Genomic DNA, 25,039 nt, shown 5'->3' with positions numbered 1-25,039 from the left:
TTGAATGTTAGTGAGCCCACAAAGCCAAGTTGTTTGCTGAATACAATGCATGTGTTCCTAAACAATCTCTTTCTTACACCCCTAAGCTCTCACAGCCCTGTTCCAGAATGGCTCCTGCTATTTTTATAAGCAATAATTAGGTTTCCCACCATCTGCTTTTCATGGTTAAAACAACTTTGTTCTTAGGGTCTCCTCTTCTGAATCTGGTTTTCTAATATCAGAATTATTCTGTAAGCCTCTTCACCTGCTTCTGTTTTCAAATATTTCTGCACAGTGTTTCAGGTGATGACTCACCAGCCCTTTAATTTTTGCATTACAATTTCTCCAGTTATTCTGGGAACACCTTATTTGATTAACTTACAAAAAAATATCCTTTTTTTCTTGACCAAAGCCCTTATTACAGTATCAAGAGGCATGATCTTGTACTTCATGCTCTTGATTTTCTTTTCTTTTATTCTGCTTCCTCAGGATCACTCAGTGATGACAACACAATAGCCCTCTCATCTGGCAAACTACCTAACCTTATGTCAGACATGCTCATTGATACAATACCACATTTTTTTACCATGTTCCTTTTAAAACAGTATTTTGTTTCTTCTACTTTTTATTCAAATTAATATTCTCCCATTGTACATAATATCAAATGATTTACTGAAGTCAACACAGATTTTATGGGATTGAAAAATAAGAAAAAAAAATAATAACCAAAGTTATCAATAAATTCATTTTTATTTTGTGCTACTCTCATTAACCTCTATCTGTGTAGGATTAGTCTTTTCTCTATAAACCTTCATATTGATCAAGTCAGATAAAGAGACATGAAAGTGCTCAAATCATTCTTTTTTCACTTTCTTGAATATTCTATAGTAGCACAACATTTTTATAGCCACAGTAAAACTTGGTAAAAAAATGCACTTACTAAAATTCTAGTTTTATCTCAGTTATCTCAGGATGCAAAATAAGAAACTGGTATTTACAGTATGAGAATAAAGTATTCTGATTCCTTTAAAAAATTTCTGTGGAGAATTTTGACTTCCCTATCTCCCATCCCCAGATCGTTACTCTTGCTTAAAAAACCCCCAACAATATTTAATCTAGCTTTGAAACTATACCTCTTTTATCTTAAATACTAGAAATAATGCTCCAAAGTGAAGCAATACTTGCTCTCATTTTTATTGCTGCAAACCTTTTGTTACTTTTTTCATCAGTTGATATTTCTGACGTCTTAGGTGCCCACCCCCTATGACAATTTGCTTGGATGTTACCATCTCCTAATCATGATGTTCTTCCTCTTGCCTAGAGGTATTTTGCTTTCCTTGTGCTATTATGGCCCCTTTATTCTGAAAGAGTGACAATGACAAACTGACCTCTAGCCTGATACAAAAAACTATACCCTATTATAAAAAAAAAAATTAAATTAAAAATACACTATTAGTGTATTAATTCTCTAAAATTGCCATAATATTATAAATGTGGCAGTTAAAAGTAAAGTTAAATGACAGAACATAGCCAAAAAACGCCCAATAACCAACAAGAAAACACTCACCCATATTTTCAGTTGTATTTGGAGCACTAACAAAGAAATATTGCAGAGGAAAAGTATTGAGTGTTTCAGTAAACATCAGCAAAGGTCTGAAATAGCCATTAACAGTAGTATAAGATCTACTTGGATAGACTCAGTGTCACATGGCACTGAAAATACACTATTTACCCTTTTTTTCCTCCCAAAATAATTATATCCCTTGTCTCTACAGCCATTTTCTGGCTTTCTCACCTTTATTCTCTCTTTTCTTCTTTGTGTGTGTGTGTATGCCTAAGGTCATACAACACTCTTTTTGAGATTTTTTTTTCCCCAAACCACTGACAATGCCGCTGACTCTTTAGCATTCAGACTTTCCAGTCTGTAGCCAGAGTAAACTTCAGTTGCCCATATTAAAAAAGCAGCTAAGCAGGATTTTTGAACTCAAATATGAGTACACTAATGTGTAATTGGTAAATGATGTGGAACCATTTCTGTACCCAGTTCACCAGTAATAATATTACTATCATCAGATCTTACAGCAACAATGCCCTATATTATCTCCACAAGAACCGTGGGCTGCTGAACTTGATATAAACTTCAAGAGCTTCCTGGGAGAAATGCAGTCTGACAGCACATCTCTTTTTATAATGTTCAGCTTAAGTTCAGAAATTGTAAATACGGGTAACAGTTGAAAAGAGAAACACCCTGACTGATTGTCAGTCATTCATCACTGAGTTGTTACTGTAACTAGTTGTTACTAGCCACTGCTAAGGTAAGCAGGAAAAAATGGCCAAGCAACAGGATACAGCACCAGCCCCCAGCACAGGGTTCAAGGTCCCTCAGTGCTGCACAGCACACAGTGATATGGTACAGTGGTAGACCAAGAGCTGTCAAAAGACAAAACCATCTTCTGAAAGCAGAAATTGAATTCAGAGGAGGGAACAGAGAGAAGACCCTTGTATCAGTTGCAACTTCCCTGAAGAGTTCTGGAGCCTCACCACCTGCTTCCTTGGGGACCACAAAGTGCTGAGCTGACTGCAGCATGTTGGACACTTGCAGATAATTTAGAGTATGATTGTTAATAACTAACTATTTTGAATATGCAGTGAGAGTGGTTAATAATGATTCAGAATGAACTATTAGCATGGAATAGCAATGAATATCAGTCTAGCAGAGTTAAAAATAAAAGTTTAAAAGCGGCCACATTTATCAGTCTTTTACTCAATATTGTCATTCTAAGACCTAACTTGCTGAGGTATATAGGCAGCAAGATACACAAGTCTACATGTATATCTAAATGCACTTTCAGCACCTTCCTACTCATTAAAATCAAGCTTTCTCACCTTCAAAGGTCTATACATCTGCACAGTGCAATCAGCTTTTTTTATTTTTAATTGTTTTTTCCACCATTTTACCATTTCTGTGTAGCCCATTTGACATTTTTTTTAATTCAGGAGATATCCAGATTTTTGCCCTTCTGAGTATATAACCCTGATGGCCTGAAAATAAGAGCCTGTGAATTTGTGAACCAAAAAAACACAAGCAATGCATAGCATAAATATATTTTAAAGTATTGAGAAATTTGTTGCGAACTTAGAAATTCTCTAATAATAAAAACACCCTTTCCTTATGACATATAGAATTCTTCTGGCATATATATTAGTATTTTGCTCTCATACTGCCCTAACATTTTTAAATTTTATAGGTGGGGGTGTCCCATTTTTCATTAATCTAGTCTAAACTTCACATTTTCAATTTGATTCCTAGATTGCTTATTTTTAAGTGAAATTTATTATCTATTAAAAAAACAAATGAAGTTTTAAAAAGTGGATACGTTACTTGTAAAGCTGTGATGAGTTAATGTCTTCTAGATAAAGGAAAATCTGTGCTTTATAGTGTTATTACATAATGAAAGACTTGATACATTGTTACTTGTAAGGTCTGTGTAAATTAGAGTCAATCAAGTAAAACAGCAGCCTGCACAAACGCAACATAAATCTTTATAATACCATAAAATAAGAAATTAGTAAATTGTATTGAATTATCCAAGTATTTCTTATATGGAATACTAACAGAAAAGCATGAAAGCCATTATGTTTAAAAGAAAAGACAGCTTTAATTATATAAATCTTCAGGAACTGTCATATCTGTAAGCTCATTAGCTGCAATGAAAGTTCCTCCTGCTGATCTAAGAGCACTTAGAAAACAGGATTTGTTGTACTTCAAAGTAAAAAGGTATCTTTAATTCATGTACTGTAACAGTAAATTAAATCTACTTCTAGTATTACAAAAGTAAAAACTAAAACTTCAGCATACAATAGAAAAAAGACAAAACCACAAATTAAATACCTTAAATACCCTGAAACAAACTTCAATTGCACAGGTCATATGTCCCTTACTGTTTGCCTCTCAAAGCTGGATTTAAAAAAATTTTTTTTCCTGCAACAAATAATTTACATACTGTGCATATTCAATCATTTATAAAATACTATAAAATATGTTAGCTTCATCATTAACTTGGTGCAGTCACTTGTCACTGCACTTGAAGTCTTACAAACTATTTTAACAGCTTACTGTACAATCACTGCACAATGTTTAATGAAATTAAAGAAGCATGAATATTTCTTCTGAAAAGAAAATGAGTTGCTGAACCTCGTAATGTTCTAATGTTCACCATTTTGAATAAGAAGTAACTTGAAAGAGAAGTTTTAAGAATGAGCAAGTATAAAACAGAAAAGATACAAGGCATGCTACAAATGTGCTGGCTGATACAAGAATAGTCATGTCAAGGAAGAATTCTTAAAAAAAAAAGCATCCTTTAAGTAACTTGTTTTGAGAAACCTGTAGAAAATTCAGCAATTACTTGGACACGATCAAGCCAAAACTAACAAGTGCACAGTATAGTTCAATTTTGATTTACAAATACATATGTTCAGCTTTAAGTTTTCTGTTAATATTGTTCATATGGCATTAACACCTTTCTACCACATCAATTTTGATTTATAATTTAAAGGGCACCAGCAAATAATACTTTGATGACAGATAAAAGTGTGAAATTATTGTATCTGAAGACATGAATATACAGACAGGTAATAAAACCAGCTCAATAAGAAACAACTTGCAACAAAGGAATAGAAAAATAGAATATTCTTATCCACCTTCATTGATCTATTCTTGGAAAGTATTCTTAGAAATTACTTCAGAAAACGGTTCAGTAAAACCACAAAGGGAATTTAATTCCACTACCTGAACAAGGCCCTAACCTTTGCCAGGACAAAAGCTAGAGAAGAGCCTTTAAAAACAAGCACTGAAACAAAACACTACCTCTTCAGTTTGGGAAAAATTGAACAATAATTAATATGATACAAAAGCAGAAAAGAATGATGTTACCTCTTCACCCAACAACTCTGAGGAACAAAGCAGCATATGTGTGAATAGAGCCTTTCTACTGGATGACAAGAAAAAACAAGGCTGACTTCCTCCTCCCTCTCTGCTATCAGGAGCCTGTAACCCTTGGAAATAACATTTGGATCCAGTGGTTTTCCAGTGGTCTTACACTGGAAGTGTAAATTGCCTCCCAGAAATGCAAATCAGAATGGATTATTTCTACTAAACCCTAAATAACAATATCTTAGAATGGAGGAAATCCTCTAAGCCTCAGTACCAAAGTTCTGTTCTACTACAACAAGTATTTTTTTTCTGGAATATGCATATTTGACTACAAAAAAGATTTTTGATGACTTCCTCTCTATCACTGTTCCTAGCAGCCATAATGATGGCTTGTAATATCTGTTGTAATATCTGCTATGATTTCCCAGCTCTCTTGGTCAAACTGTTAAATTCCATCAGCATATCAGTAATGCATGAGGCCATTACAGTGGATGTGACTGAAGAGATTCACAGATTTTTTTTTTTCACTGACCTTCTGCTAAGCTCAAGCAAAAATAGCCACTTCATTAAAAATTTACTGTAAAAAAATCAGTGCATATTAAATCAACTTGCTTCATAAAAATGTACTTTTGCAAAAGTACTAGAAGGTTTAAAAAAACTCCACAAGTTACAGTTTTTGTGATCTGCTGGGTTTTCAAAAATTCCAGTGCAGCAGAAGTCTTTTAAAAACAGGATGAAGTTTAGCAAATAGTGAAACAAGCAAAAACAAACACACTGATATGCTAATCTGTTAAAGATATCCTAAGTCTTTTTTACACAGTAAAACTGAAATGCAAAATGCATCTCATACTGTAGTAAATTCAGTATATAAACCTGAAAACATGATCACTGATTTCCATCCTACCTCAAACTGAGATCAAAGACTTAACTCATAATTACCAGTTGCCTACAACAGAACAGAAAGCCTGGGCAAACTGATAATTTTACTGGCTTTTCTTTGAATGGTCAATGATTTAGAGCTCAGGATGTTTACAGAAAACAGTCAACAGTGTCATATAAGACAATTGTCTACACTGGAAGTACTGCCTTCTAATGAGGATGGAAAAATCTTGACCACAATACAGGCAATAACATAATAGTGATTAAAAAAAAAATCAGCAACCAGTTAACACTGAAAATAATGCCAAACACACTAAATTAGTGTACAGCAGAAACTGTTTCTATTACCAGTATAAATAGATAGGGGAAGCATTAGACAGCTATTTAAAAATAACTGAACTTTTCCGGGGTTATAATGCACCACGTAAAACTGGAAATTTTAAGAACAAAAAAAGTGAACTCCATGTAAGTGACCACTATCTCAAGTCCTCTATCAGAGGCAGGTTTTGCAAAGCTGTAATCTGTGGCAGGGAGACTGACTGAGGCATGAAAGTGACACTCTACAAAGCATCATAGATAAACTGTAATATTTCCCAAACTGACATAAACGAAAAAATTTTAAACTGAGCCCATCCAATTTTTTCCTGCCAGGGTAGGACAGTGCTAAAGTAGCATCAATTTCTACTTCTATACTTTGTTTAAATTACTTGAACTGATAAAATGTGGAAAAGGCACTTTTAATTAAGAAACTAATTTTAAAAATCTCTGTTTGTGCTTATAAAGAGATTTTCCATATTCTATGTGGCATGATGAAATTACAAATTTTTTCAGACTCCCAATGTTACTGCTGCATGAAAAAGATGCATGTAGGGAAGACAAAACTGCTCCACGTTTTGAAAAAAAAAAATAAAAAATGATGCCAAGACAGCCTTTCTACATGTCTGAATTAGAAGACAGTGAGTGATACACTTACCGTATAAAAGATCGAAGACTGGAATTAAGATCTGGTAACAGAAAAGAACTTTTAAAAGAAATTCAGTGTGGAAAATGTTTCTAGAAGATATGTTAGAAGAAATATAATGGCCAGTCCTGTAGTAAATGTTAGAGGAACAATAAATGCCTTCAAGATCATTCACAGCTCAAATTACTGATCTATGATATTGACTAACAATATCTATTTTTAAAATATTGTTAGTAAAAAATAAGCACCATCTTATACACATGACACTGTAATGTGGCAAATTCAAAATTTTTAGTTAGTTACACAAACCTTTACTAGCTTTATCCAAATGCTGAAAATCCTCAACAAAATTCAGGACATCCTGATAGCTTTCTTCACACACTTCTACCAGAAAATGAAGCAATGTTGTTTTCTGGTCTGCTGATTTTGTGTCCTTCAGCTGGGTGAGGAAAAAACAGAAATGTAAAAACATGGAGAAAAATTTTATTTCTGGCCATTTTAATAATTTATATATATTAGTAATTATTCATGCAAGAAAGGAAAGAACATTGTTAGCATAGTACATTTTTTAAAGACAGCAATGGGCTTTTTCATTTCCCCACTTGCTAAAATTCCCTACAAAGGTCACACTAAGTATTTTTCATTCTATGCAATATTTGTGTATTCAGAAACAGTACACATATTTCTTTCAAAAATGTAATTATTTTTACAATACAGGAATATTTACAAAACTGTGAATAAGCACATGAAAGTGCAAAAAACAAAAACTGAAGTTAAATCAGCAAAACCTAGCTATACACAATGCACATATCCACTGCATTACATTATTTTCTTCTTTATAAAGGAAATTAACTCTAGCATAAAAATACTTATGTAGTAGAAGCTACACAACCTCAACGTGCACAAGCTCTAGTTAACAGTTCTCAATACAGTAAATAAGAGTTCATAGGTCTCATTGTTTAAAAACACTGACTTCAAGAATTCTTAAGCGTAAACCTTTCTTTCTGGACTCTATACATATAAAATTATTTTCAAGTCTGGACACTTTAAAACTTGCACTACGTGTGTAAAAGCACTAACAATTGATAGCTAACAAATATTTTTGTTATAGTCTTTCATCTGAAACATTGTTTTAAATCAAAGACATTTTGATCAATAGAAAATGACATCACATATGGAAGTGTTTCTTCTACTTAAGAAGTATTTCTACATTAAAAATTTAGCAGAAAAAGTATACAAGCATGTAGGCACAAAGCAAACACGAGCATAAAAAGGGCTGCCACGATTGCACAAAGACTTGCCCATCTGAATATCAAGGCACAAAGTCCTTAACACTGTATTGATATTTCATATTTAACTCAATTAATTGAACATAATTAAAGCATGTTTATTTTCAAAGATCAAAATGCTACTATGCTGAGATGTACTCTCCCAGAACATACATGTTTTCCTACAGGAAAGGGGAATAATAACAATGTGAAACACAGTTTTCCAAATAAACAGGAAATGGAACACATATATATAAAAACCAAAACATATATTCTAGGATCCTTACGGTATGCAATGTTATAAAATATGTTACTTCTATTGTATTGAGAATCTTAGTAAAAGATGGTTCAATAACCCCACAAAAAATTTCTACAATATGACACTGTGGTACATGTAATACACTGTGATACATAACAAAAGTTAGCTATAAATATGAACCTTTGTTATAAACATGCATATAAACATATAAGTTTAATACATCAGTATTTAATGAATGATTGAGTATTAGCATATCAATATCGTATCTCTCTTCTGAGATTACTCACAGCTGTTCTCTGATGTAGAAGAACTAATCCAGTCATTCTTTCCATACTTTCATGATCTATATATATCAATTCTCTCTCCTATATCTAGTACTCTATGGTTATCTTCAAAATCTTCATATTCTAGATCTTAATAAATTATTTCTCCAAGATAAATTCTGACTTTTCATCCTGCTCTGCAAATTGCTTATATCAATTAACTTCACATTGTTTTCATAAATATATTTTTGCCTTGGGCATTAAAAATACAGAGAATATACCCAGACCTAGGACAGATCCTTGTAAAATCATACTTAAGTGAATGCACCTAATTGGAGAAAGAACCTTTAGTATCTCCTTTCTGAATAGGTTTCTTAACAAGTTGTATTTTTAGCTCAATCACTTCATCTACAATGTACTAACTCTACGTACATGACTCATGCTTAATGCTTACTTTAGACTAGGGAAAGAATATTACTTATTCTTTATGAATATTTATGTCATAGTGAAATAATTCTTCTGAAATATAGCAGAATAAGGGTGATTAGGTTCATGAATGTAGAAGTTAACATATTATGTTTTCTCTTGTGCCAAAAGATAAAGAAACAGAAAGACAAAGAGTACATACAAAGTTTCAAATAATTCCTTCCTTGTAAGAACTATATGTGCACTCTGAAGATTGTTTGGTAACCTCCCCAGAGAGCACAGGAAAAAAATAACAACACTAAATAAGGGAAAGGTGATTAGCATTAGAATGTATTACTAATTAACACCCATATAGACATCTTCTTGGATATACCTTATGCAAAAGTTCAATGAGTGAAAACTTATGAAAAATCAGAGGAAGAAAGTGATGAAACTGAGCAACATAAGCAGAAAATCACATAAGTGGTAAATTCATGTCCAAAAGAAAATATACCTGTATTAAAACATACTAAAATGTGATGTCTTAGAAGTGCTCAGATATGTTAAAATTACAAAATTAATACGATCACAGCGATCAGGTCCTTACATAATCTTATTTAGTTTGGGATTGTTATCATTTCCTTAAAACAGAATCACTTAAAAGTGATTAAATGCAAACCAGTTTTAAAATGACTATTCATGGATTAGCTGTACTGTTCAAACTATCAACTAATGCCAATAATAAGGAGAAAAATAGTAAGAAAATAACTAACTGCAGGAAAAACATCAAAACCAGAGTATTTATGTAGTATAATAAAAACAAAAAAAAAGTGAATGTAATACTCAACATGGACATTTCAAAACTCACTTTACATAGCGAGCTGAGATTATATCCAAAGGTCTGTGCATTTCGAGAACCTGCATTCATGTAGTTTCCCATTAGCAATACTAGTTCCAGCAGCTTGCTAAAGCTTTTACTCTTCTTTATCTCTTCACAGGCAGCACTGACAGCCATGATGTCAGGTTTGATGCTGTTCACCTGCTCCTCAAACTGAAGCTTAAAAAGAATAGCACTGAGCCGTGGCCGTAGTCTCTTCACGTTGCTCATCTGATTGAAAAGAAAAATAGAAGATTTCCTTTAAAATTCATGGTACACTTTGGCACTGTACAAATGCATATGCTCTGAAATGATTTATTGGTGTGACAGGCTTGAAGAAGCAATATATCTGCTATAACTGATAGCGAATGAATGAATGAATGAGAGACACTTGGGTAAGCAACTGAAATCCCATCTTGTGGTTAATAGGAACTGCCCCCATCCTTTCCAAATAACTAGTATGTGTAAGCAATAAAAGATAAAGTGTCATCATATATCACATCTGTCAACTCATATAGCAAATCCTATAAAACTAATCCAAGTTTATGACCCAGTAGTTGCAAAGGAATGAAAGTATTTCACAAATTTTGTATAACTCCAGATGTACCAAAACAAGACAAATCTCATTTTCTGGTGCAAATATTTGAAAGCTGATGTCAATAAAAGCCTATTATTAACTTGACAGAAAACAACAGTCTTGAAAAAAATTTCAGCTATGAAACACCTAATATGGTATACACTAATATATACCAATACTCATACCCCCTACACTCCTGTATACTAACCTAATGGATTGTTCATTAGGTGCAGCTGGATGCTCCCAGGAAAAGAGCTTCTGTAGATCATATACAAAAGACTTGGCGTTTTCTATGGTTCACTGATCAAGTACATTCAACATAAATTTTGATCTTCTTATATACTAGGCCACTAAATTCTCACTCCAGACATACTTTGCACATTGTTTGCTACATCTACACTAGAAATACTAAAAAACTATTCAATGAGCTGCCCATCTTATTTTTCCCTATCCCTGTATTCCCATCAATTTCATTAATTCCGTAAGATCTCCTTCGCCATACTTGCCTTCTTCTTTCTCAAGGCAAGGTTCAAGACAATAATTTCTTTACAATTCCCAGAATCTTACACTAAATTTTTACTTTCTTTTTCTGAATAAACAACACATTGTTTCCAGCTACCAGTACTTCTCGATGAAAGAAAGAAGCAATAATATTGTCACGTCTCCTACAAAGCAGTAGGCTTCATAAAATGGCCTTAAACTTTTGCCTTTAAATTGGACATATCCCCCTTCAACCACAGTGATAGCTAAGGTTTTATAGAACATTTCTCAACACAGATCTAGTCTACTAATGGGAAAATTCCTGACAGTGTAACGTTCATAAGTCACATGGCACTGATTATCCCAGGAGACTCTGTGTAAAGGATAATGGTGACACTCTATCCATTTTCAGTGTAAAGTGAAACTGAAGGCTGTCTCATCCAAAGGGTTTGATATAGAAGCAGAAGAGGATGGAATTTACTATCTATTTCATTGGTTTTACTGTGACAGTAGAAGAAAATAAAATCAGATAGAGTTAACATTTTATGTCACTATGCCATTTCAGAAAAGCTTTCATAGCTGTGCAGCCACATGATGATGCCTCATTGAAGTAAACACACCATTTGCATTTTAGTTCAGGTAAAAAAATCTTGATGTAAAAGAAGAAATTATTTTTACCAACCGTATTTTGGTTTTCATCATAGAGCACAGCACACAATCAGGATGTCTTTCAGATTAAACTAGGCTGAAAAACAACTGTTGCACTTTAGTCCACTGACTGCCTCCATACTGGTCGTCACGGGAAGCACTTAAAATGTACACTTTGAATATTACTAGCTTAGTACCAACTGTAGGCAGATATTCTTATACTTACGTAAGTTCTTATACTACACAAAATAGCATCCAACAAGTGTGGTAAAATTCTTACTGAAGAAAGGATAAATAAGGATAATGGGTCTTGAATTTGAACAGGACATTTCACAGCAAAATAGAAACAGAAATAGCTAAATTCCACATGAAATTAACACAGTACTCTTAACAACTTTATACCTAATATAAGAATAACTATATACAAGAACATTAAGGTAGTGGACAGAGGCAAGTGCCACAAAATCATTCTCCCAGCTCTATCAGGAGGAATTACTATTAACTCCTTTTCCTCAATTGTCTTACTAAATTTATATATGTACTACTACTTCTCTTGAGAACAATGTTTTTAATTTTAAATTTTGTTCTCAAGTTAGCCAGAAAAAAATTGAGACTAGACTAGAAAAAAAAACCCACAACATTCCATTGAAATGACCAGATCTTTAGTATTTAATACCCTATTCAGTGTGCAATAGAGATGATCATTAATATTAAAACACAGAAACTAAAAAAAATGCAGTGTAAGTTGCATTGATTTTAAATGGTATTGAACACTAGATGCTACAGAATCACTAGAAGATGCATCATTTATTGACTCGGTTTTCAGACAGGCAGATCCTTGAAGCTGAAATAATCATGCACTTTATACCACAAGGATGTGTTGCACAAAAATGTGTGCACATCTGTATAAAAGGCGCAAAGTTTCCATCAGAACCACCTGAACTACAAGAAATTCAGATGTCCGGGACATAAGTGTGTAATTCTTAAGGCTGAATACAGAAAGATGTAATCTAAAAACTTAGAAACAGGAACACATGTCAGAAAAACAACAGAAATGCCATTACTAGTTATTACTAGTATTATTTTTTGGTGTTGTTGAAAATGCTCTGAAATCCATGCACAATGCATGTTGTTGGTATTATTTCTTTTATTTCTGTTTGCTAAGTCAATAACTGAAAAGGGAAGAGATGCAGTTCCCTTAGTATTATATGGCTTTTTTTGTGACATGTAGTTAACAGTTATATTCAAATTGTAAAATCCATACACCCTACCACGAGAGATGCTAAGAATTTAAGTGCTGCAATGCTGACCATCTTATGTTAATACCCTATATTTTTTTTACAATCAGCATATAAGGATATAAGTTTACTTCAGTCTAGATAGTGGAATTCTGAAAACAAACAATTCAAATAACTAAAGCAAGATGTTGAAGTAGAAATCTATACATGTCAGAAAACTCAGTGTATAGGTAATGAATTGTTCTACTTTTTAAGTAATAGTCCACAAGAAGAGTATCACTGCAAGCAAGTCAAAATGGGAACTGACTTTTGAGTTGAGCTACCCAGTAGTGGCTCTCAGAGATCTCACATCCAATAGCAAAGACAGGTTTTTCTCTAAAATACAGCATAAATCACAAGGCAACTACAAGAATGTGCCATCTGATATATGTGTACTCTCACTATCTTTTTCTGTTGATGTCAAGTAAAGGAAAGCATCTCAGAAGTTCCACTGACACTACATTTTGATCACTGAAGGGGTTTCATTCCTGTCACAAGCTCATAGAGAAAAACACTGCAAGCACTTCAGTTTCATATCCTCTTTAAAAGGAGTAATAGTACTGAGGCTGTCAGACCACCTGAAAATGTTCTCATCCAAAAAGTAAAATAACAGTTACAGCCAAGCTGACTAAAGACAGCAAACTGGAACACCATTCCCTGTGGAAAATGTATGGCTTTCACCACTGCAGTATCAGTGAACTCCTAAGAGTGCAGAGGTAAAAAGTGGGAATTCCTGACATTATCTTTAGACCTAGGCACCTGAAAAGCAAGAAAAAAAATATCAAATAGGGAAGGACTGATACCTTAACAGATATTTTATCATGTTTAAAAAAGATAAAAGAACATCCTGCTCAATTTGAAAAGGACAGTCAACATGCCTAAATTTTAGTGAAAACCAGCAGCATTCTGGAAAGATCAAACCTTATTTCACAGTATGGGAAGTCAATTCACAATAAAAATCAGCAGTTTTGCTGACATGTTTTTATGGATACATGGAAGTAGTTAATCTTTCTTCACTTCTGACACACTATTTTTCCTCAAGGAAATGATAATAAAATCAAGAACTGCCAACACAGAATTAAAATTACTTAAGAGAAATCAAGTATAGGTATAAATATAGATATAGATATATGTATGTATATGTGAAAACATTTGAACTAATGACTTTTAAGCCTTATTAGCAGTGATAGAGAGCATTTCCTGTTGCTCTGCTTCTCTAGCCTGAATTATAAACAGCTTGACTTCAAACTACTGACTAAGTTGCTTGCAAATCCAATATTTTCCTAAAGGATATTCAGGTCAGAATACAAGGCATTGTATTGTAAGTGACACGGGGACAACATTTATCAATTAACTCCTAGCTGCACACAGGCAGCCTTCTCTTGTCTTGTGAATGACAGTGAACTGATTCACAGTGCAGAAAAGCCCTGGTACTGTTTTGGATTGCATTATGTTCAACAAAGATGGCCCAGCAAGGTCACTGAGCAGATCTCAGAATTGCCAGTGGGGGCTACAACACAGCTGTCAAAATAAGTCGAATGTGCAGTCTTCATGCTGAAATTCACAGGAAGGTAAGGTCTGTGAAAAAAAAAAGCAGTCTGCTTGGTTTTTCTTTGTCTTATCCAAAAAATACAATTAGATGTACTGAGATCTTGATCAGTATGGAATGCAGACAACTTTTGTTTTTCCAAGTTTAAACTAGACAAAGATATTTTCCTAAAAAGGAATCTTCCAAGAACTGGAGGGTCCGAATTTCCCAAATTCTTCTATTTTTAGCAAGTTTAACAGATGTCTGAAAGGCTATTTTCAATAAAAGACACATATGGAGCAGATGCTACTAGACTGAAAAGCTTTCCTCGTGGGAAACCAAGTCAAGAGTTTGAGATAGGTAAAAATCCTCTATAAAACCTCTAGTCCATAGAGGTAGCAATAATAAATAAATTAACACCATAAGTCAAGGGCAGATGCCATTGGGGAATTTAAAATCAACTATTATAGTATCAAATCAAATGGAGAAAAGTTTCTAAAAATAAATCAGATGTAACTGTATTCCACATCAAAAAATCTGATAAGCCTGATTTTAAAATAAATGCCTCATTTTCTGTCTGGCTACTACTAGGAATCTACCTCCTAATGAAAAGTCTACCATAGGGAATATCACAAAACATGGTCATGAATACACATGATCAAGGTCCAGATGAGAATGTCTCAAAATCATGAGAACAAGTTTAGTACTTATCCACCAGGTTGAACAATCATACAACTCCCACAAAAAAGTGGAATTTGATGTCTTTGATGTGACAGACATGACCCATTTCAAAAAAATTCAGGCCTCCAACAATTCATATCATATCATATAACAAGTTGTGTTCCAGTTAATTTCGTAAGAAGGAAGATATGTGTCTATGATCATGACAGTACAGGAAAAGAAAAAAAGCATTCCACTGTAGAGCTTCTGTAGCCCTGTCAATAATGAATTTAGTAATGACTGGGGAAATTTTATCCATATGGTTATTTGGTGTATTTGGAACCACAGTTAATTTGTGGCAAAAACAGTCTCACATGACACATAAATGAATGCTGCAGAAGACAGTTTGCATGTCTTGGAGAAAGTTCCTCAGTTCTACCAAATGATCACAGGGAAAGCAAATCCTACAGTGCTTGGAGCTCCATTAAGCTCTAAAGTTTGAAGCTGGAACAGGTGAAATATCTGAATATTAATTTCAGGTTCAAGGGATTTAAGAAGTGATTAGCCTCAAGGTTCCTTCAGCACAGTTGCCCTACACTAGCCAGTCATTTGGATACCTAACACAATTTAGGTGGTTAAATTCCAAGAAATCCTTGAAGTTGCTTAGTCAAAATGGCAGGATCATTGAGGTCCTTACTCAACACAGAAGGGTTTTCCTTATGATGTGTAAAGCATGACATGAACATTACAGGGTTGTTTACATTACTAGTAAAGAAAAACGTAAAATCAAATCCAGGACAGGCTCTTGTCAAAATGTGCTAAGTGAACGGCTGGAAGCAAAAATGGGGGCCCTTCAGAGAAATCAGATTCCTGCTCTGAAGCTGTATCACTATCAGACAAGAAGAAAATTGAGATAGCCTATGTGTGTGCCAGAACAAACAACAAGCACCCACTTAGCCATCTGAATTAATATCAGACAACAAGACAAAATTTTTTAAACTGTTCTTTAGATTAACTACCCAAAATGGTTTTACTGGAACTAGAGATGAGAGTAAGACTTGCTGGTACTGAAACATTAACAGGAGTACTCATCTATAATATAGCATCACAGTCTTTCACTGATGCAAAGGAAGTAATATAAGCCAATCCAGTGGCACTTGCAAATAGTCAGATCAGTGCAGATCATTCATGATGGCCATTTTCAGAAGGTATTTCTGGAGCTTTGCTCTCCACCCTTACCTAGATTCAAGGTTTGAAATACATCAACATTACAGGAGTTAAGGATGTTCTCCTCAACAATATAGGCAATTTGACTGCAATTTGTCATCAAGATTTTGAAACTCTCACAGAGGGCATATAAGAGAAAGGTAATTTTTGGCAACACTCCTGGAAAGGCTGGAAATACTAATAGAGAACACTGACAAAGCAGAGCAGCAGATATACATGACATGTAGAAGACACAGAAGGTTTGCAGATGTAAATTAACACAATCAAAATATCTCACAGCCCAGATGCACCTCAGCACTTCAGAATTTTAAACAGACTGAAATGTCACTAGGTATGTCTGTGCCCAAAGCATCAAGTATTATGAAAGACAGAGTACACCTCTGCAGAAACAGTGGTAGTATGATATTTTCCAGACAACAGTGAGAAAACATTAATACATTTGGAGTTATCCTCAATGAGAAGATACAGGTGAAACTATCAGCTGAATATGGAATTGATCAATTTAAGTGTCTGCTGAATTATTTAAGACAAACTAGCCTTCATCAGGCCTCACTCTAATCTTCAATTTACTCTAGTGAAATCTTTTCCTTTGGTACGAACTCATTAAAAACACATCCATCAGTGAACAAGCTGTGAAACCACATGAGGACTGCTTGCCAAATTCTATTTAGGTTAGCTGTCAGTGAATTTCACAAGGTCTGAAAATTAATTATTTCTGAAACAATATTTTGTAATTCCCTCAATTTTATCTTTGAGCAAATATAAGTGATCAAGGAAAAATCTGTTTCTTTTTTTTTTTCCCTACCAGACAATAGGAACATCTTTCTGAATGCCTCAGATTATCAGAAAAAAAAAAAAAAAAAAGACAGCAGGAGCTATCACATGTGACACTTAAGACAGTATTCTCATATGCAAGAATGCTAGTACACATGCCTACACCTGAGGTCAAATGTCTGCTAATAGCATCCTGTCGAGCATTATAAACTTTTTTCATTAGAAGTATTTATAAAAAAAATCAAAACTATGATTTCTTAAATGGAAGTTCATCTATGGATTTCAAACCATATAATAAATTTAACATAGACCAGGACAATTTTATACCACTAAGGATTACAGGCACTGATGAGGCTACATAAAATCATAGAATCTTTTGTGTTGAAAGGAATCTTAAAGATCTTTTAGTTCCAAATCCCCTGCCATAGGCAGGGACACCTTCCACTAGATCAGGTTGCTCTGAGCCTTGCTCAACCTGGCTTTGGAAACATTCAGGGATGGAGCATCCACATTCACTGGGCAACCTGTTCCAATTGTCTCATGCTGGAATTCACTACTGGATCCAGCTCTATGTATGCTGCATTATCAGTTCAGAACTACTTTTGGAATGGTTCCTAGTGCAACAAACAGTTAAAGTATGTTGGCATGAGCAGGCCTGAAGCCTTAGCATTGCTGTGTGACCAAGAGAGGGAGGAGAGGCAGGTGTGTGGTGCTGCAAAGTTGGGGAGCTACCATTACAGGACACTGTGGGAGGAGAGGGGAGTGCAGCAAAGATCTGGAACCTTCTGATATGGGACCAAACATTGCCATATTGCCATGCACCTCTGTGTCTGCACTGAAATGTCAGACCTAGAGGTGCAGGGATGACTGATAAAGAGCATCCAAACTTTGATTTCTTAAATGGAATTACATTTATGGATATCAAACCATGTAATAAATTTAAAATGGTCTAGGACTATTTTACACCACAAGGAATTACATGCACTGTAAATAAACAATTGCACATCAAATAATAGGATGGAATGGAATTCTATGAGAATTCAGATTATTCAAATTTTGAATAGATGGAAGATGCTTGTACTCAACTTCCTTACGAATAATATATTGACCAGTGGTATGGTAACAGTTCAGTAAAAATCCATTAAAAAGATTACTGCACTCAAAGTATCAGTGATGATCAATAAATCCAACTAGTAGCTATTATGTCAAGTCCACTGAAAAAAATGAGATTAACATTACTAAATTATCTACTCCTTAACTTTTCTTTGATATGATGACAAAAAATTAGAAAAACATATTCCCTAAAACAATACTTTTTTCTTAGTAGGAAAGAACTACCTGCAAAATAAATCGAAATTGCTGAAGTCCTAAAGCAACACAATATTTGTACTGTCCTTTGAAGAAAGAACCAGGCAAAAAAAAATGTATAAACCACCAAAACACAACCTTCTCTCTACAGTTACCAAGACAAACACCTAGATGAAACCCCATCCATGTCCAGTGGGTTTCATATTGCACAAAGATAATCTTCATCATTATCAAGTTTTATAGAAGATTCAGCATGGTGCTAGTAAACACGAAGTTGTGGGTTCAATCCCTATATGGGCTATTCCCTTAAGAGTTGGACTTGATGATCCTTGTGGATCCCTTCCAAGTGAGAATATTCTGTGATTCTGTGGTAATCAATGAAACCACTAAGAAAATAATATGAAGATTAAGGGAGTTCTAAAAAAGTTTTGAAGGAAGTTTATTGCTGTAAGAAAAACCAAATACAAAAGAACTATGGTAAAACAAAAGACAATTGAGTATTTATTCTTTGTCAGGCACAAGCATACTTCATCATGAATTTGAGCAAGGAAATACAACATTCAATATATCACCAAGTTAAGGTACCAATAGCAAACTAGATTTTTAATAAGAAGAATAGAATTAATGCAATTTTCATGAAACAGTTAATGAATCTGTGCAAGTCCCTCCCTCTCCCCTCCCCCCCCCCCCCCCCCCCCCCCAAAAAAACAAACCCACAAACCTAAAACAAAAACAAAGCTCCACAGTAATAGGTGATAATATCTGTGCTCTGAGACATCAGCCTGGAGTAAGTGGAAGAAAGAACCTAGCAGAAAATAAAGTAGTTTATCTAAAGAAAACCCAGAGTCTGGAAGAGAAGATAAGGGCCATAAAGGATTTATTTTATACTTACTGCTGAATGAACAGAAAATATAAAAATGATAAATAACTTTAAAAAGAGAAGGCAGAAACCACAAAAGCAACTCACAGGGTGAATACAAAGAAAATAAATCCTCACAACCATAAGACAAAAACCCAAACAAAACCCCAAAAACCACAAGCCACACTCATGAAGGGAATCTGAACTGTTTAGTCTTGCCCCCAATATCTTTAAGCCAACAACAACTTAATTAACTTTGCTTGAAACATACAATACTGTAACAGCCACAGAAAGCCAATATTTTACTAAGTGTCTTGCTGTCTCTTTCAGAGTATCAAATCTTGACTTTCAATTCAAAGCCTGAAAGATAATGGGTTTCCATGATAAAAAAAATTATCACACAAGTAGTAATTAGCCATTTATTCACTATTTAGCTTCCTCCTTAGTAGTCAAATATTTTAATTGTTTCTTTAATCACAACTTCAGAGCAAGTTAACATGGAATCTCCTAATTCTCTGAAAAAACATAACTATAAACCACTCATCTAAAAGACTTCAAGTCTTGCATTTTGTATCAAGTTTGGTTGTCCTCATTTAAAACAGACAGCAAAAAAATGAGGCATACAATAACATTTTTAAGGAAAAATAAACAAAACCAATAATAATGTGAAGATTCACATTAGCATGAACAGTGGTTACCCAAGAAATGAGTGGAATTTCTCAGTCTGCTCCCTGACCAACAATAAAAGAGAAGATACAAGAGGGCCAGATGGAGCTTGAAGAACTTTGATGAAAAGTAAATGGATAGGATTCCATATTCACAGTGTAAAAAAAGTGTCTTACTCAAATTTTCCCTCAATGGGACAGAAATGAGAAATGTTTCATTTAATAAACATTGCAGCTTGTTCTCTGAAATCCCCTCTACTACAAGCACAGAAGCTGTGACACCACAGAAGCTGCACTTAATGATGGAGTTTGGTCTTGTTTGTGGGCTTTGTTTTTTAATGTTTTGCATGGAAAACCAGGAGAAGCATAGAGTTGCATTTTTCAGTAGGAAACTGGTTGTTCCTTTAGAAAAGAAGCTCCACAAATTTTTGATAGATAAGAACTCTTATATTGTCAATTTATTTTATTTTTCTGAGTTATCACATTGTCTCAACTTTTTAAGACAAATTTATCAGAAAAGTTGGGCCAGACACAGAAAAACTCTACCTGCACTGTTACTGGTCTAGCTCTTCTCATCAATTGACAGTCCCATCTAACTGAATAGATATTGTTTATTCCCTCACAGGGAATTCCCTGAGATAAGATAATCTTAGCAATAGCTGCCTTAGATTGAAAGTCCAGGAATGGACAAGAAAAATCAAAGACTTATATAAATATATACACCAGAAAACTACATAGCATTACTCTGAGTTTGTCTGGATGAAGTAATTACCAAATATGAATTATGAACTATACAGAAATTAGAAGTAAACTGTATTTCCACAAAAATAATCAAATGCCACACAGAAAGGGTAATTTTTTTTTTTCAGTTCCAGTCTTCCTTTGGTAAACTCAACCTGGAAGACATTATAAACATACCTTTCCAAGAGGAAGGGGAAAAGTGATTAGGTGTACTCTTGCCAGAACATGGTATGAAACACAGGTAGCAGGAGGCAGAACATGTTAGCATGATCACTATGACATTATTTTCTTCTCATTTATGTGGAGAATAGAAAGAAAAATGTAAGTGTAGAAAACTTCAGTGAAAATGTTAAGATTTATTAATGCTAACCAAAGTAAGGCCAAACTATTTTAGCTATGGAAATTAAAAAAGGGGTTTTTTATCTCCCAGTGAAACTTTGCCAGAGAAAATACCAAAGTTTTTACAGTTTTGGATTGGTTTCTTTTCCAAAAGTAAATTACTTTATAAAACAAAGATAATCCAAAATCATTCTTGCAGCAATATTTCAATAATCAGGCCATCCACATCCCATATCCATGGGTATGTCCAACAAAATCCAATTGAAAGGCAGCACTTGTATTCTTCTCCCAGTGAGGAATCCCTTCACTTTTAGGAAGAAGCAACTGTCATTTTTTTTCTATAATATTATATTAAAACTGTATTTCAAGAAAGGACAAAAAAAACCAGAACTCACCACAACTCCAAACTGCTCTGGCTCAGACAAATTGTTATACTCGTTCTTGAACTTGGACAATGCATTCAATTGTTCTTGTTCAGGGAGGTGCTTTATTAAATTCTATAAAGAAGAATAAAATAATTAAAAATCTGAGATTCGATGTTGCTTCTCTTACTGTAAACAAATGGTTTTACATATGCATTATTACTATACACTCCAAAGACAACAGTCTTCCCTGAGGACAGCAGAATGTACATAGCAACATGCAAATTAAGGTAACTGTGGGTTTAAAAGATAAGTGATGCAATACTGCCAGCACCTGACACTGATTCTACACACTTCTGGAGAGTGTTTTAAACTGTTTTTGAAGAAAGAATATGCTTGACAGGCACTATGCAAAGAGAACACTTTGAAACAAACAGAACTTCAAGTATAACATAACCATCCAAAGAATTGCAAGAATTACTAAGGCTAGATAAGTATTATGAAAAAGAATAATTAATTTTCTAGCATTTCAAAACAAAAGATTAAACTCATTACACTTACTTACTCACACTACTACTTAGTTTGAAAACTTACTAGAAATAGTAAATCAGAGGTGAAATTCAGCTTTAGTTGAATTCTGAAGTCCATGTGGGAAGGTTGGACACATATAATTGAATGTTTTGTGTGCACAGGTAAGGAAATCAAACATTTCACCTTCATCTGTTAATCTGAAGACTCCTCTGACTCCCTGGAGTTTTCTGAACACTTAGACACATATTATCTACAGAAAGACACTCACATTGGGGCACCAGAACCCCACATTAATTAGGTTCTGCTAGGCTGACTAAAAATGGCTTTTCGGATGTTCTGGAAATAAAAAGCTTCTCAAACAATTATGGTATATAATTTGAGTCAGTAGCCCAGTTCTGTCCCTTCCCAAGATGACTGCTGCAGCTACTAGGCAACAGTCAGAGTCCCTACAGGCTGCCGTCTTTCTCAGATTACGGCTCTTGTGTTTCTGGTTATGTATTGGTTAAGCTTTTGCCACAGTGAGAAAAATGAGAGAGATCTTATTTTCTTAAAACACTCCCTGGTCCACTGGTAAGATCCCTCTCCTGCAATGAACAGAAGATTTAATCCTTTTAACACTGAAGCCAGTCTAGAAAATACAGCCGCCCACTACCTGTTGCCATATTTCAAGAAAGAAACAAGAAGAACAACTCCAGCCCTTCCCCTTTACTTGGTGGAAAAGGCAGACATTTTGGTTGCCAACATTTGTTTTATGATCTTTCAAGGAAATAGCATTGGTGATATACAATGAGCAAAAAAGAATTTGTTTCGGTTAATGAACAGAATTGCCATCTGAAAGTCTTCAAAAAAAACCTAATTTTATCTACTAAAGATCTTAATTTCTTCTTTCACAGGAAATCCACCCAGTTAAGATATAAAAATTACCTCTCTGGGGCCAGACAAATAAAAAGTCATACCTATGTTTTACTTAACTTACTTTTTTAGTTTAAGAAGAACGAATTTTACTTTTCTAAGTAGTAGCTGAAAAATAACCCTGAATCAGTAGAGTGATACAACAGAATGTCCATGCTCAAATAAGGATTTTGGTAAGAAAAGACGAAACTATAAAAAATGTATGAATGATGCTGCTTAAAACAATGATGTAAACTTAAATTTTAGGAGCTTGATTTGGGTATGGTCAAACAGATTTTTAGTGGAACTGCAGTCCTATAAATCCTTACCACTATTACATTTAGAAAATATTTTCATAAAAAAAGACTACATTTATTAATTATGGATGAAGATGTCGGGCACTAAATCAGTAACACTGTGCAAAAATGAAAGGGTATAAAGTGCAAAAAGATAAATTTTAAATTAGAAATTCATAACACACCAATTTCTTTTTTTTTGATATCCAATATTCTCATAAACAGCTCTAAATATAATACAATTCCTTAATCTTTACTGAAATTAAAATGTTATTGTTTGATGCAGAAATAGTTTTCATATGAAGGAAACAGCCCACAAAACTTTCAAAAAACAAAAACAGTCAAGTGTTAGATGAATATTTTCAACATTGAGTGTAAGAATATTTAAAAAAAAAAACACAAAACCAAAACTGAAGGAGCAGCTGATATCAAAGAGGCTTTTATGGTGCTCAGATAAAGCTTTTGAACAGCTACAGATGATAAACATTTTTAATATCAAACAAGAAATAAGCAGGAGAAAGAATTTTGACTAAGTCACGGGAAACCAATAATTAGTCAATGAGTTTTTGGATTACAACATGACTTCTGGAGTTTCTACATTTTTAAGCACTGGATTTAATTTCTAACTGAAGCAGGGTAGAGGGAGAGGGATTAAGACAGATGGAGTAAAAATATACTTTGTTTCTTAAGCGTAACAAAAATTGGATTAAGAACAAATTTCCAACTTCAGAAACAGTGATATTAGGACCCACTGAACACAACAGTTACAGCTAAACAAAAAAATCTGCTGAAAGCAAGAAGTTCCTCAAAAGAAGTACTATACTGTCTAAGGTAACTTATATGAATTAAGAAAATTAGCAACGCAGTTGCAAACCTATGTACGTTTTCTCTCGTCTTAGAATGACGAACACGTTTTCATAGCACAGTCATAATGCATACTTGAATATTAGTGGCTAATCTTCTTCTTTCCTCTGCCTTCTATAAGAGTCAGGATTGAAGCATGAGAGACAGGACTTTCTTGTTCAGACTCAGATGTTTATTAATTCCTATCTATAGTACAGTGAGTTCTACAGCATTTCTAGCTAACAAGCTAAAAATGACAAAATGGAGCTATATCTCGCTTGTTACAAGGTCTTTAAAGGCCTAGCTGTCCAATTAAAAACTAACAGTTCTGTTATTTATAGTTTTTGACCCAATGACAAAACACTTGTGACCTGCAGTGCGGTATCTTCTATCCAACCAAAAACTACTACCTAAAACTAAGAAGAAGAAGGAAAGAGAAGGAAGAAAAAGACAATGCTCCAGAATGTCCATCTTGTCCCATACCTATTACTGTATTCTAAGACTCCAAATTCCAAACCCTTCACCATGTGATATTACACACTTCTACTCAAACTACAAATCAGTGTTTCTAACTCCATCAACTCCAATTTGGAAGCCTTCTCTAAGGCCTCAGATTGAAAGCACTGATCTCTTGAGGGTCAGAGCCAGAAAATACAGAAAGTTCAAAACTTCCAGGCTTCAGGCTTCCAACACTTGAAACTGATTTTGAAGGCAGAAATAGAGATATACAGCTGGATACTTGAAGTTATTTAGCAACCTAAGTACATAGGAAGCTGGATACAAACGTTTTGAAACAGTGGGGCACATTGTTCTACCACTTTCAAAGAAAGATGGGTGTCTTAAGTCCTTTTTGAAGTTTAAACTCAGTCTCTTTTTCAAAGTTATTATAGGGCTGTTTTATCCCAAAATAAGCAACTTGGATAACACCATTTGATAAATATTATTACACCCAAACTTGCAAACTAAATTTGAAGTTCCACTGAATTTTCCACCTGATTTAGGTTTTCAAGTGATTAATCACTGGGCAAAAAAATGCAGTCTATATTCTTGAGTGATTGATATGACTGTGTTCATACAGGATATTGTGCACATCACTTGTACTCCATCCCACTGACTTGTACACAATGACAGCAGCTGCTAAAATCACTGTATTCTTGTACAATGTAATTTCTCACTTTTGGCTCTTCATCTTCTCTTTCCCTTTTCTTA

General features: G+C 34.2%; 1 protein-coding gene across 2 annotated transcripts in view; it reads right to left on the bottom strand.

The window, feature by feature from the left end:
• DIAPH3 (diaphanous related formin 3) overlaps positions 1 to 25,039 on the bottom strand; it is a 203,895-nt gene that overhangs the window by 89,740 nt on the left and 89,116 nt on the right. For both annotated transcript variants that reach the window (XM_079314821.1, XM_079314820.1), the window contains 3 exons: positions 21,303 to 21,404; positions 9,816 to 10,055; positions 7,062 to 7,191 (listed from right to left, as the gene is read on the bottom strand). In XM_079314821.1, coding sequence (XP_079170947.1) covers positions 7,062 to 7,191; positions 9,816 to 10,055; positions 21,303 to 21,404 — 472 coding nt within the window. The remainder of the gene's footprint in view (positions 1 to 7,061; positions 7,192 to 9,815; positions 10,056 to 21,302; positions 21,405 to 25,039) is intronic.

Source organism: Erithacus rubecula (genome assembly GCF_903797595.1).
Source record: "Erithacus rubecula genome assembly, chromosome: 1".
NCBI classification, from domain to species: domain Eukaryota; kingdom Metazoa; phylum Chordata; class Aves; order Passeriformes; family Muscicapidae; genus Erithacus; species Erithacus rubecula.
This window is presented reverse-complemented; position numbering and strand designations above follow the sequence as displayed.